Source organism: Coregonus lavaretus (assembly GCF_964263955.1).
Source record: "Coregonus lavaretus genome assembly, chromosome: 22".
In the NCBI taxonomy this organism is placed as follows: domain Eukaryota; kingdom Metazoa; phylum Chordata; class Actinopteri; order Salmoniformes; family Salmonidae; genus Coregonus; species Coregonus lavaretus.
Genome location: NC_140009.1, coordinates 22,688,816 through 22,701,431, shown reverse-complemented (window position 1 = coordinate 22,701,431; position 12,616 = coordinate 22,688,816). Strand labels below are relative to the sequence as shown.

The following is a 12,616-nucleotide window of genomic DNA, read 5'->3' as shown; positions in this document are numbered from 1 at the left end:
TCACTATTTGACAATTTATAATATTGTCACCCGTCAGACTATTGTCAATTTAATCTTGTCTTTAGGCAACATCTGTTATGTGTGAAATTAGTTTAGATATAGTTTAAGTTTTAGTTTTGAGGGGCCATTATCAGCTGGGCAGGCAACTGACATGTCCTCCTAAAACTGCTTATAACACATTCTGTTTGTGTTATTGAAATTCTTACAATGTCAGTGTGTTAAATTGACTTATTTAGGAAAGGTCAAGGACTGGGGGGAGACATGACTTAAAAAATGGCAGAGCTATTACAATTTTAAATTCACATAAAGTTCAAAAGATGTTGGCGGTTCTAGGATTAATTAGTTGGTTCATGACTCAATGCTATAAGCAATAACACCTTTACAACCTTTTCCAGGTAAGCCACTGGTAAGCCATTTCCTTGTCTGTGGGTGGGTGTGTTCACTAAAATACCCAAGCCTAATAGGGAGGGCCTTTTTCTTTGTTTCTTTGTGTGTGTGTGTGTGTGTGTGTGTGTGTGTGTGAGAGAGAGAGACACAGACAGACACACTGGGGACTGTGGAGTGATGGACTATAGAGAGAACCAAACCCTTAATATATCTGGTATGACAAAGAAGAGCAGTCTTTGACAGGCACTTGTTTTAGGATTGCCCTTTTTTCTGTTACGTAACACAATATTTGTTTACAATTTGTTTAACCCTTCTAAAATGTGACTATTTCAATACATTGCTTAAATTAAGAGGATGTTTTTTTTCTTCGACAAGGCAGTATGTGGTAGGTGAAAGTATTTTGCTCTTACTGTATATGCCCTAGGAAACCTTTTTAGGTAGGCCTAACCTGGGAAAATCCACTTGAACATTGTTCTATATCATCATAACACAGCCAGCCAATGAGAGTAGTCTTCCCTTAAAGGGGCTGGTCTGTAGTGGCTGTGGGCGGGACTTGCGGTGATGTCATCCATTTCAGATCTGTCTTAAGATGAGTGAGCGGTTTGGGTCACTGGCAGAATAGAGATTTAGCTTTAAGACTTTGTTGCGTGGACAAATATACACACGGCAATCCAGGAGGAATTAGTGACTAATGTGGCTTTCGTGGTGGTTTTATGAGGGAGATATATTGAAGACAGCTCATGGGAAGACCACACAGAGATTGAACAGAGCAGAATGAGTTGTTTTGCTTTAGATAGTGGAATCGGTAGACTGAAGAGCAGGTAGCTAGGCAAAACCAAGCAGTCAGTGCCCTCTCCACCCATCTCCGCTAGAAGAAGCCTCATCACATGCAGACAGACATGAAATTCAACCAGTGTGTGCAACAGCAAGCTCTGGAGAACAGTTACAACAAAGTGTGGAAATGGTAAGAATATTCTCGTTCCTCTCTCTCTGCTGACAGGGTTTCTCAATAGGAACATGGTGGTGCCAGTAATGTTTGATAAGTGAAGTATTAACCTGCATTGTCCTCTATTGTAAGCAGTAAGTTTAAAAGATTGTGGCAGTCACAAAGACGGTGTGATTTTTGTTTTTTTTAAATCTCCTTTTGCGTATGGTGTAATTAGGTGACAGTAAGGACCTGAGAGACTGGTATACCTGTGTATTAGTATCTATGGTATCTACAGATAGTATCCACTTTAGAGTATCTATTGTCCTATGGGAATGGGTTAACTCTCATTTGTAAACATTGGCATTCAAAATGAGAAGTACTATTCATTTATGACTGGATGTAGGTTGAGGTTATGAGTGACTATGCCATTTACTAAACTAAATGAACCATAGCACTGACAAACACAGGCACAGGGTGTGGGTGAGGGCTTGGCTGCTTCGATATTGGGTTATATCCCCAAGAGCAATAATGACTGCGGTGCACTGCACACAACCTCTATGGCTAACATAGAGGACTCGGTCGTTGACAATCATCGGACACACATTGAGGGAGGCAGAAATTGCATATTGAAACATTGATTACAATTAAAAATGATGCTCCACGCACACATACTGTAGAGTACCACTAACAGAAATCAATAATGACTAATCTCCGCAACCAAGAACCGTAAATATCACGTACACTACTCAGTTCCATTTTAGTCTTTGCAGTCTGTCCATGAGAGATTAATAATGACTAACATCCTCAAGATATTGATGGTTATGCTGCCAGACGGTACATTTGCGTACGACCCTACCGCAGAAGAGATGATGGGGAATATGAAGGCTGTTTCTCTCTGTACAATATGTTGGAGTTCATGGCTCTGGCAACCCAAGTTGATGTTATGTCAGTGTTTTACATGCAGTAGACCCATTTCAAGGATATGGCAACCCAAGTTGATGTTATGTCTGTCTTTTACTGTGGCAGTCTTATGGTACCGGAAGCTAAACAACAATTGATGAAGCATTGTAGTGTAATGTAGTAAGCTGGTGTCATCATGTGTGGTCCTGTCCCTCTCTTGGATTTGTACTGTTGTCACTGTTTTAACACATTTTCTATGTGAAACAAATCTCTGTTTCAACAGCAGAGTATCTCATCCAAACAGTATCTCAAAATAACACTTTGATCTTGCACAAGGTCTACAGACCACAGAGAGAATAATGAGACAGAAATTTCACCGGATGTATAATTGTGAAGTATCCGCTTGGCGTTTCCACTCACTACCAAATATGGTAGTGAGAGGAAGCCCAGTGGCCGGCAGTGGTAGAAACTGGAAGGAGATGGATTTTGGCCGACATTCTGCAAATTTTCTCATAGATGAAACATTTTATCTTAATACAGTTTTCTGTTCCCAAAACTATAATCTGATATGAAAAGAGTGGACTAATTTTTGTAGACTTTACCCTTTGCCAAAGTTTTTAAAAATTGCGTTGTTTAAAAGGAGTGCAAAGGCGAATTGAGTTATTGCAGACGCGCACATCAGAGTAGGCGTTCCCTAACGGAAATATGCAGATGCATGCTAGAACAGGCCAATAGGATCTCGCTAGCTCATCCACCTCCTTGCTTGTTCTGCCCACTATGACTAATTTGTTTTCATTGGAAACCACAGGCTGTGGTCTATCTTGGTTTAGTTATAAAAATATTTGTCTTCACTCTGGTTATGACTAAATTAGGCTACTTTGTATAGCCTATAGATTAGTTAGGGTTTTTGTTTGAATCGGCCATTTGAATTTCCAGTTAAGGTACTGTCTAACCAGCTCACAAAGTCAACATCGACTGATAAAGCCAAGTGTAATGATAAATTACAAGTCCTTTGAATGAATGATGGCAAGTGCAAGTTGTACCGCTTAACAATTGATATAGAAGTATTTGAGTGTATCTGTAGGCTGTGTCAACAAATGCATTTCCCCAAACTCTTAAAATGTAAAACAAATACAACAGTGGAAGTTGACAAGAAAAATACTTCCTTATTATGTAGTGATGGGGGGGGGGAAATCAATACAGTTACATATCGGGATATTATTTTTGACAATATAACAATATTATTTTTGTGCTTTTTGGCTGTACCTGCACCAAAACTACAGTATTTTTCCTTCATAGCTTGTTCTTCCTCTTATTTTTAAATAAGGAACCAATTTGTTTTCTGTCTTGACCCTGTTGAACTCTGATGCTGCCGATGTTACTAGACTAAGTCCCGGCCAATAATAGGATAGGGGTTAAGCAGCCCTGCCTCTTATCCAACTGGGCAAAAACAAACCGTATGAAGTAACACTGAGCCAACAACAAGAGCTCAAAACATGGCTACTGAGAGCTCACCGTGCCCAAACCAGAAATGTTCCACAGCCGCAAAGCTTACAGGCTACAGTAGTGAGCAACCATGCGATAATTACAAACGTGTTAACTATGTTTATATACTGTACCTCAAGATGTCAAGGTGAACAATGTCTCATGTCAAACTACTGCTCTTAGCTGTAGGTTTACAAATGGTGCTCCACCAAAATTGAATAACTTTGGAAAGCCCCATTTGGTCAAGGAGTCATACATGTCTCTATATTAAGGAACAACATTTCAATGTTGCTCTTTATTGCTGCAATCCCTTTGATCAAATTGTGCAGTCAATTATTAGCATTAGAAAAGGGATTGATTACCCGTGGTCTTTCTTTCTCACCATCCAGGCACATTCAGGACCCAGCCAGTCAGAGACTGACGTGGAACAAGCCTCCCAAAAGTGTCCTTGTCATCAAGAAGATCCAGGATGCCAGTCTACTGCAGCCTTTCAAAGAGCTATGTGTGTTCCTCACAGAGGTAGGACATTTGCACCTTTTTGCAGAGGCTCTCTAGTCTCATATTATAGCTTCCTGCACCTTAGTGGCCTTAACGGGGTGTGTGGTATATTACTTCAGTTTCATTAGAAATTCTGCCATTAAGTCCCTAAACAGAAATATTAATGACTGAGAATTTGTACACTTTTATACCCCACTAGAAAGTAAAGCTGCTTGTAAACTGTAGAGACGGAATAGCCTTTCGACCCAAAAGGGTGATTACATGTGCATGTTGCTAATGCATATGTTTCTACTTGTGCGTTGTTCTAGCAGAAAAACATGATTGTTTACGTGGAGAGGAAGGTTCTGGCGGACCCAGCCATCGCGGGCGATGAGAGCTTTGGGGCCGTCATCCAGAAGTTCTGTACCTTCAGAGAAGGTGAGGAGACCACCAGCCATTATCAGAGGACTGGGTCGTATTGATTAGTGCACACCATAGCACTTTTTTTTTACAACAGAAAACGAATACGCGTTATCTTATGGGAGAAGTTTAGGGGCGGCAGGTAGCCTAGCGGTTAAGAGCTTTGGGCCAGTAACCAAAAGGTCGCTGGTTCAAATCCCCGAGCCGGCAAGGTGGAAAAATCTGCCGTTCTGCCCTTGAGCAAGGCTGTTAACCCCCAACAACAACTGCTTCCTGGTTGCCGGTGACGTGGATGTAAGGCAGGCCCCCCACCTCTCTGATTCAGAGGGGTTGGGTTAAACGCGGAAGACACATTTCGGTTGAATGCATTCAGTTGTGCAACTGACTAGGTATCCCCTTTACCTAGTTCCTCCCTATTTTAGTCAGTTTTCTTCCATTTGGTGCCTAGTGAATACGATCCTGATTGATGATAGATTGGTCTGTATGATTCTAGCTAGTGATGTAGTGTCAATGTCAGGATTGTCTATGAAACTCTCACTTTAAGTAGTATAGCTTTCTCTTACAGACATGATCCTAATGTGTTTGTATGCACCGTGCAGATCTCGATGACATTTCCAATCGAGTGGATTTCATCATCTGTCTTGGTGGAGATGGGACCTTACTTTACGCATCGTCACTCTTCCAGGTATACATTTACTATATAATTAACATCTTGTGGTATAGTAAACACACTAATTTGTCAATTTTTGAATATACTGTATGTGAATTGTAGTAAAATAATTCAGCAACTTGGTTGTGTATTGATTTGTATCAATTTAGCTTATTCCATAGCATGCGCATGTGTTTTCAGGAGAGCGTTCCACCTGTTATGGCCTTCCACCTGGGTTCTCTGGGCTTCCTCACACCTTTCAACTTTGACACCTACCAGTCTCAGGTCACCCAAATCATTGAGGGTACGTTCAGTGTTACTTTCTTTAGCCTCTGCCTTATCCAATTTCAACACCAGGAGCCGTACTCTCTTAGCATTTCTAGCAGCTAGGTTAACCTCTTTGTGCTACTCTAGGTTTAACAAAAGTGTGTGTTTCTCTTTCGGTGTGTCTGCTGAGCAGGTAACACCGCCATCATCCTGCGCAGTCGCCTGCGGGTGAGAGTGTTGAAGGAGAGCCAAGAGAAGAAGGGCATCATCATGACCAACGGTGACAGTGAGGGCAGCCGCAAAGCCATGCAGTACCAGGTGAGCTCTACACAATACACCTGGCTGGTATGATGTCACCCCAGTATTATGGTTCGTACCACAATAGGTTCCAAGCATCATGATGACTTGGCACATCTCATGCTTATTGTCTTTACTCTGTGGTCACTGGGTGTTCACCTATTGTTGCAACGTGTTGAACAAACATGCAGTCATTGGGTACATAGAAAGGAGGCTACATGTAGTGGACATGAGGCGTTTTCGCTGGTAATGTTCCCACTGCCACAGGCCTGACCACAGATCCCAGTGCATGATAAAACACCAGGAAGGTTGAAATGTACCACCTGTTCTGGGTCATGTTTCACTTCCTCCTTATTTGTTTGAGGTAGTCTGTCACAAGGATTTGTTTCCCCTATGTGCTTCCATTTTGGCCAATGGTGCTATCACACATCATGGGGTTAATGTACGTGGGCTACGTGGGATGTTTTGAGTCGTGCCATTGTATACATAGTCCCTACTTCCTACTGAGTTGGATTTGACAAGTCATAACATAGGGCTGGGTTCAAAAAGGGTTCCCAAAGTGACTAACAACTTGGTTAGTGCAGTATCTCTGGTTAACATGGCTCTGGGTTTCCTGGTCCAACAGGTGCTGAATGAGGTGGTGGTGGACCGAGGCCCGTCCTCCTACCTTTCCAACGTGGACCTCTTCCTAGACGGACACCTCATCACCACGGTACAGGGAGACGGTGAGCAACCTGCTGCTACTGGGTTAAAGGACATGTTTTACCCCATCTGTTTTAGCTGCCTCACTTTTATTCCCCACTTTACTTAGATGTTTCACTAATATAATACACTGTTTCGTTGTTAATGCAGCTCTGATTTAAAGTTGTACCAGAGTTTAGATGCTGTAACTGGTCGTCATACTGTGATGTTCGTGCTACTGCTTACCGCCTGTGTACAAGCCCAGAGTGCAAACAAGCAGCAATGCTACTGATGGTCTATTAGTGATGCAGACTGTTGCAGCTCGCCTTGTTGGTAGATTTGGTTGGTAGAGTTTAGTCTTTGCTCTATCTGTCCTTCACTACTGCCTATTAACTCCCTTTCTGGAAGCCTCTCAGGGTCTGACGTCAGAACTATTTTCCTTGTCTTCGGGACGGTTTACGGAGTTTTGGAACTGCTTTCACCTCGTTGGTGTTTTTAGGCTTGTGTCTCTTGAGTGTTTTTGGTGGTATGCTCAAAGTAGTGTCTGTGTGTGTGTTGTCTCAGGTGTGATAGTGTCCACTCCCACGGGCAGCACGGCGTACGCGGTGGCGGCCGGAGCCTCCATGATCCACCCCAACGTGCCAGCCATCATGATCACCCCCATCTGCCCACACTCACTGTCCTTCAGACCCATCGTGGTGCCTGCTGGGGTGGAACTCAAGGTATACACACACACATACATACACACAAATGCACATACATACATACAAATGCACATTCATACACACACATGCATTCACCATACAGACATTATCTATTTACCGCTCCTTTCCACAAGCCATTAGCATTTACTGCGCCTCCCCAGAACACATTTGCGTCAGACAGCACAGGCAATAACGACCAGTCTGACACACAGCTAGCACAATGCGTACCCTTCAGTTGTCACAGGTTATGCATGGGAATGAGGGAATTGCTTGTAATACACACACTTTCACAGAGCATTTTCTGTTGAATACTTTTTGTTGTCTTTGACTGGTCATTCACCTGGATTCCTTTCTTCTGCTCCGTCTGTCACACTCAGATCATGCTGTCACGTGACGCCAGGAATACGGCCTGGGTGTCGTTTGACGGGAGGAAGAGACAAGAGATCTGCCATGGAGACAGGTGGGCGACCTTTTGACCCCTCAGTCACTGCAACCTCCCACTAAACAAAGCACCACCGAACATCAAACAAAAGCTGATAAACATGGGAGATAGCCTGACAAACTCTATCCAAAGTGTATCCAACTCCTGCAAGTCGCCTGAATACACAGACAGTTATATAATTGTTGACCCGTTTCATGGACTCGAGCAAAGAATGCATGTCACATGATGTTCAGTACAGGTTTACCATTATGCAAGCAGAGATAATTCTTCCTTTTTGCTGAAATGCATTGATATACCAGTAACGGTGTCAGTCCGCAATTTTCAAGTGACTCTCGTAATTATGTAGGTGTTTGTGAATACCTGGCATGCCTCCCACTCATACTTGACTGACTGTGTTTGCTCTTTATCTCCCTATTGTTTTTTTATCTCCAGCATTACCATCACTACTTCCTGCTTCCCTGTTCCCTCCATTTGTTTCCGGGACCCCGTGAACGACTGGTTTGAGAGCCTGAGCCAATGTTTACACTGGAACGTGAGGAAGAAGCAGAACTACCTCAGCTCAGAGGAGGAAGAGTTCTGAGGCCAACAAACTCGCTTCCCGGTGACGCCATGTTGACGTTTTGGGTGCGTTCCAGATGCACAGATTCTGCACAATTCTTCACGGATGAAATCCGATCTTTACAATACCTGGACAAGTGTTTAACATACTAGGATACCACATCAACATGATATAGATATCCTATGTCTGGAATGCACCCATTGACTTCAGTTGGATTCCATCAGGTAAATTTGCAACTAACATCCTCCGGTGATGATTTGCATTATTTTGTTTTGGTTCTAGAATGGATCATCCCTTACTGTTAAGAATTTCATGCCCTTTGAAAAAGATTGTCGAATTGGCCATTTTTATGGCAACAACCAGATAGTCTCACAGGTTAACTTAAACCTGGATTGCTTTCAGTCAGACATGAGACAAAGTAATACTGAGCTAGGGATCAAAACCATGATATCAATCCTCCTGATAATGATTGTTGCAGTTAACCCATGAGATATAATGTGGTCTGTTTTAGCACTTTGTTCATTGTTGTGTGGCATGTACAGGCTATCAGGGACAAACCTCTGCTCCTCTTAAACCATGAACGCTGTTTTGTTTAGCTTGAGAGATGTGAATACTAAGGGGCTCCCAAGCTCCTCAACATATAAAACCAATATCATGACTATTGTCAGTGGGGACGTTCATCAAGATCCAATGTTCTTGGGGATAATATGGATAAGGAGTTAAATGTATTTGTTTTTTATAAATCCCTAACAGAACATTTTGTATTATTATTACTTCAGGAATAGCAGAAGAATTGCGTCTACTCTGCAATAATGAAGTAAATGTATAGATTGTGCCTTAAACTCATAAATATTACATAGATCATAATTGCTTATTAAGGTTTACATAACTTTAATTTTCTTAATCGTATTTACATCTTAGTGCAGGTGTAGCATAACCATATCTTCAGTATTCCTCTCTGCAGTTTTTCTGCAGTACAAGCCATTTGAGAAGCTTGAATACATGTTCATCTTACGTTAACTACTCTTTGTCTACAACAACGTTGTAGTGTCTGACCATGTAAAATGTCAGAACAGTATGGAACAAACATTAAGAACTAAAGTCCATTCCAGGTGAGATGAGACCACAACGTGATGTCTTCAAATCCTTTCACTGTAAAGCCATAGATCTACTATGTAATTCATTTCAGAGTCGAGGTAATTCCATTGTTCACAATAAAAGCAATTGTGATTCTACAGGGTTTTACCACCCAAGGCAGGGGTAGGGAAACTCTGGTCCCGGAGTGCCGTGAGTACTTCAGGTTTTTTAGTTTTTGTATTTATTATTTTTGCTTTAGACTTGGGAGGACAGGTACAGTGCCTTGCAAAAGTATTCATCCCCCTTGGCATTTTTCCTATTTTGTTGCATTACGAACCTGTAATTTAAATGGATTTTTATTTGGATTTCATGTAATGGACATACACAAAATAGTCCAAATTGGTGAAGTGAAATGAAAAAAATAACTTGTTTCAAAAAATTCTAAAAAAATAAATAACGGAAAAGTGGTGCATGCATATGTATTCACCCCCTTTGCTATGAAGCCCCTAAATAAGATCTGGTGCAACCAATTACCTTCAGAAGCACATGATCTCTGTGTATATATATACACCTGTTCTGAAAGGCCCCAGAGTCTGCAACACCACTAAGCAAGGGGCACCACCAAGCAAGTGGCACCATGAAGACGAAGGAGCTCTCCAAACAGGTCAGGGACAAAGTTGTGAAGAAGTACAGATCAGGGTTGGGTTATAAAAAAATATCCCAAACTTTGAACCCCATGGAACACCATTTTAAATACATTATAAAAAAATGGAAAGAATATGGTAACACAACAAACCTGCCAAGAGAGGGCCGCCCACCAAAACTCACGGACCAGGCAAGGAGGGCATTAATTAGAGAGGAAACAAAGAGACCAAAGATAACGCTGAAGGAGCTGCAAATCTCCACCGCGGAGATTGGAGTATCTGTCCATAGGACCACTTTAAGCTGTACACTCCACAGAGCTGGGCTTTACGGAAGAGTGGCCAGAAAAAAGTCATTGCTTAAAAAAAAAAATAAGCGAACACGTTTGGTGTTCGCCAAAAGGCATGTGGGAGACTCCCCAAACATATGGAAGAAGGTACTCTGGTCAGATGAGACTAAAATTGAGCTTTTTGGCCATCAAGGAAAACGCTATGTCTGGCGCAAACCCAACACCTCTCATCACCCGAGAACACCATCCCCACAGTGAAGCATGGTGGTTGCAGCATCATGCTGTGTGGATGTTTTCCATCAGCAAGGACTGGGAAACTGGTCAGAATTGAAGGAATGATGGATGGCGCTAAATACAGGGAAATTCTTGAGGGAAACCTGTTTCAGTCTTCCAGAGACTGGACGGAGGTTCACCTTTCAGCAGGACAATGACCCTAAGCATACTGCTAAAGCAACACACAAGTGGTTTAAGGTGAAACATTTAAATGTCAAAGCCCAGACCTCAGTCCATTTGATAATCTGTGGTATGACTTAAAGATTGCTGTACACCAGCGGAGCCCATCCAACTTGAAGGAGCTGGAGCACTTTTACCTTGAAGAATGGGCAAAAATCCTGGTGGGGGGGGGGGGGGGATGAATAGTTATGCACGCTCAAGTTCTCTGTTTTTTTGTCTTATTTCTTGTTTGTTTCACAAGAAAAAATATTTTCCATCTTCAAAGTGTTACAAACCCCCCAAAAATCCATTTTAATTCCAGGTTGTAAGGCAACAAAATAGGAAAAATGACAAGGGGGTGAATACTTTCGCAAACCACTGTAGATGGAATTTAGCCCATCATTGATATTGAATAATTAGCTCAGTTGGTGAGGTGATGAGTAGAGTCTGGTGTGGTGACTGGATAGAACTAAACCCTGCTGTGCCTGTGGCACTCCAGGACCAGGGTTGTCCACCCCTGACCTATGGTGTCAGACTGTTATTGCAGTATGATGAGAGATTGAAGGCATTCAGATACCAGTTGTAGGTAGTGGCCTACCGTACCAAATGAGACTGCAATACTCACCCCCTCTGACTGACCAGCTCTGAAATACTGACTTGATAATATAATAAAATATGATATGATGGTTTGAGGGTTTTTCTTCTATCCTAATTGGCTTTTTGGGGGGTAGTAAAGGGTAAATTTTATCACATTGTATATGTTTTTCATATAACATGGCTTATTTTATCAAGGAGTATTAATATAATCTCGAACTATCAGATGTTCATTTTAGAGACAACTAATTATAGTGTATATGAATTTAATACATTATGAATTTGCGTGTTAAATGTACTTGTTTGATGGGCAAGTGACATTTCCCCCAATGGAAAAACTGGTTTAAGCTCTGTGGATAACAGCGCACCACACTCTGCAAGAGGACCAGCTCACTCTAACTAGTCAATCAATCATTCCTTTATTTTCTAATTTATGATGCTTGAATAAGATGTTTTTTTATATAGGCTATATGTTTATTAACCAGTTTACACTGTATCATTGCTGAAATATAAATATCTTTGGTACTTTTTCTATATTGATATTATTGTCTTAAGGCTTCAGTGCAGGTTAGTTTCACTATCCTCTCAAAGTAGAAAAATATTAATTTCCTCTTACAATGGAATTTGGAGTGGAGTCTGTTCATCAATATTTAATGACAGTCCCTTCAGTTGTTAGGGGATATCGTTTATAAAAGGAAACATTTGCTACTATACTGAAGTAATGGCAGTCGTGGACTTTGCCTTACAAACCAGCCGATAGATAACGAAGGAACCATGGTTTTTACACTGAAATCATTTAAGCTTCTCCAAAGTGATATCTTTTGTGGGTCCTTTTGGATGAAGGACCTAATTCCTTTGATGCATTCTGTCAAGTTTAATCTTCAAGTGCTTCTCACTTAACTTTGTTTTGTAGACTTCTTCTGTATCTCTGAGGTCCTATAACTCTTTTGTAATGGTACGTTTTGTAAATATTGTTTCTGAAATGAATTCTGCTATTTTTCCAGAGCACTTTAATAAACAAAGAGAGCCAATGAATTGTCGGAACGTGTGCATTTTTTAATTGTTTGGTATTATTGGTGAGCCTTGTTGAGACATTAATTTGCTGCATGTTGGTTTCATCTGATGAATTTGAACCCTTTTTTGTAAGTGTCCAGGAACAAGGAAATAGACAACATAACCCACTTTATTACCCATTGAATATTTGAGGAAGTAATCTCTTTCCCAACAGTGCACTCCTCTTCTTGCATTTATTTAAAAGATTAAGCAACAAAGGAGTTTACTGCAATGGTTTTGTTTTGTAATTTTGAGAACCTGTAGTTTACAAGAACACAATGGGTTGTCAACCAAATTATTATTAAAGTGCAGCAAAAAACCTAAATAAATAAT

At 41.3% G+C, this 12,616-nt stretch overlaps 1 protein-coding gene across 4 annotated transcripts in view; it reads left to right on the top strand.

Annotated features, from left to right (window-relative positions):
* The window catches only part of LOC311150064 (NAD kinase-like), a 31,018-nt gene extending 20,742 nt beyond the window's left edge, over positions 1-10,276 (top strand). For 2 of the 4 annotated variants that reach the window (XM_084187328.1, XM_084187329.1), the window contains 9 exons: positions 4,090-4,219; positions 4,507-4,615; positions 5,197-5,282; positions 5,448-5,550; positions 5,707-5,831; positions 6,436-6,535; positions 7,056-7,213; positions 7,573-7,655; positions 8,070-10,276. In XM_084187328.1, coding sequence (XP_084043454.1) covers positions 4,090-4,219; positions 4,507-4,615; positions 5,197-5,282; positions 5,448-5,550; positions 5,707-5,831; positions 6,436-6,535; positions 7,056-7,213; positions 7,573-7,655; positions 8,070-8,217 — 1,042 coding nt within the window. In that variant the 3' untranslated portion in view covers positions 8,218-10,276. Of the gene's footprint in view, positions 1-999; positions 1,352-4,089; positions 4,220-4,506; positions 4,616-5,196; positions 5,283-5,447; positions 5,551-5,706; positions 5,832-6,435; positions 6,536-7,055; positions 7,214-7,572; positions 7,656-8,069 lie in introns of those variants that run through there. The other 2 variants (XM_084187331.1, XM_084187330.1) reach the window with 2 other exon arrangements.
* Positions 10,277-12,616: the final 2,340 nt, after the last annotated feature.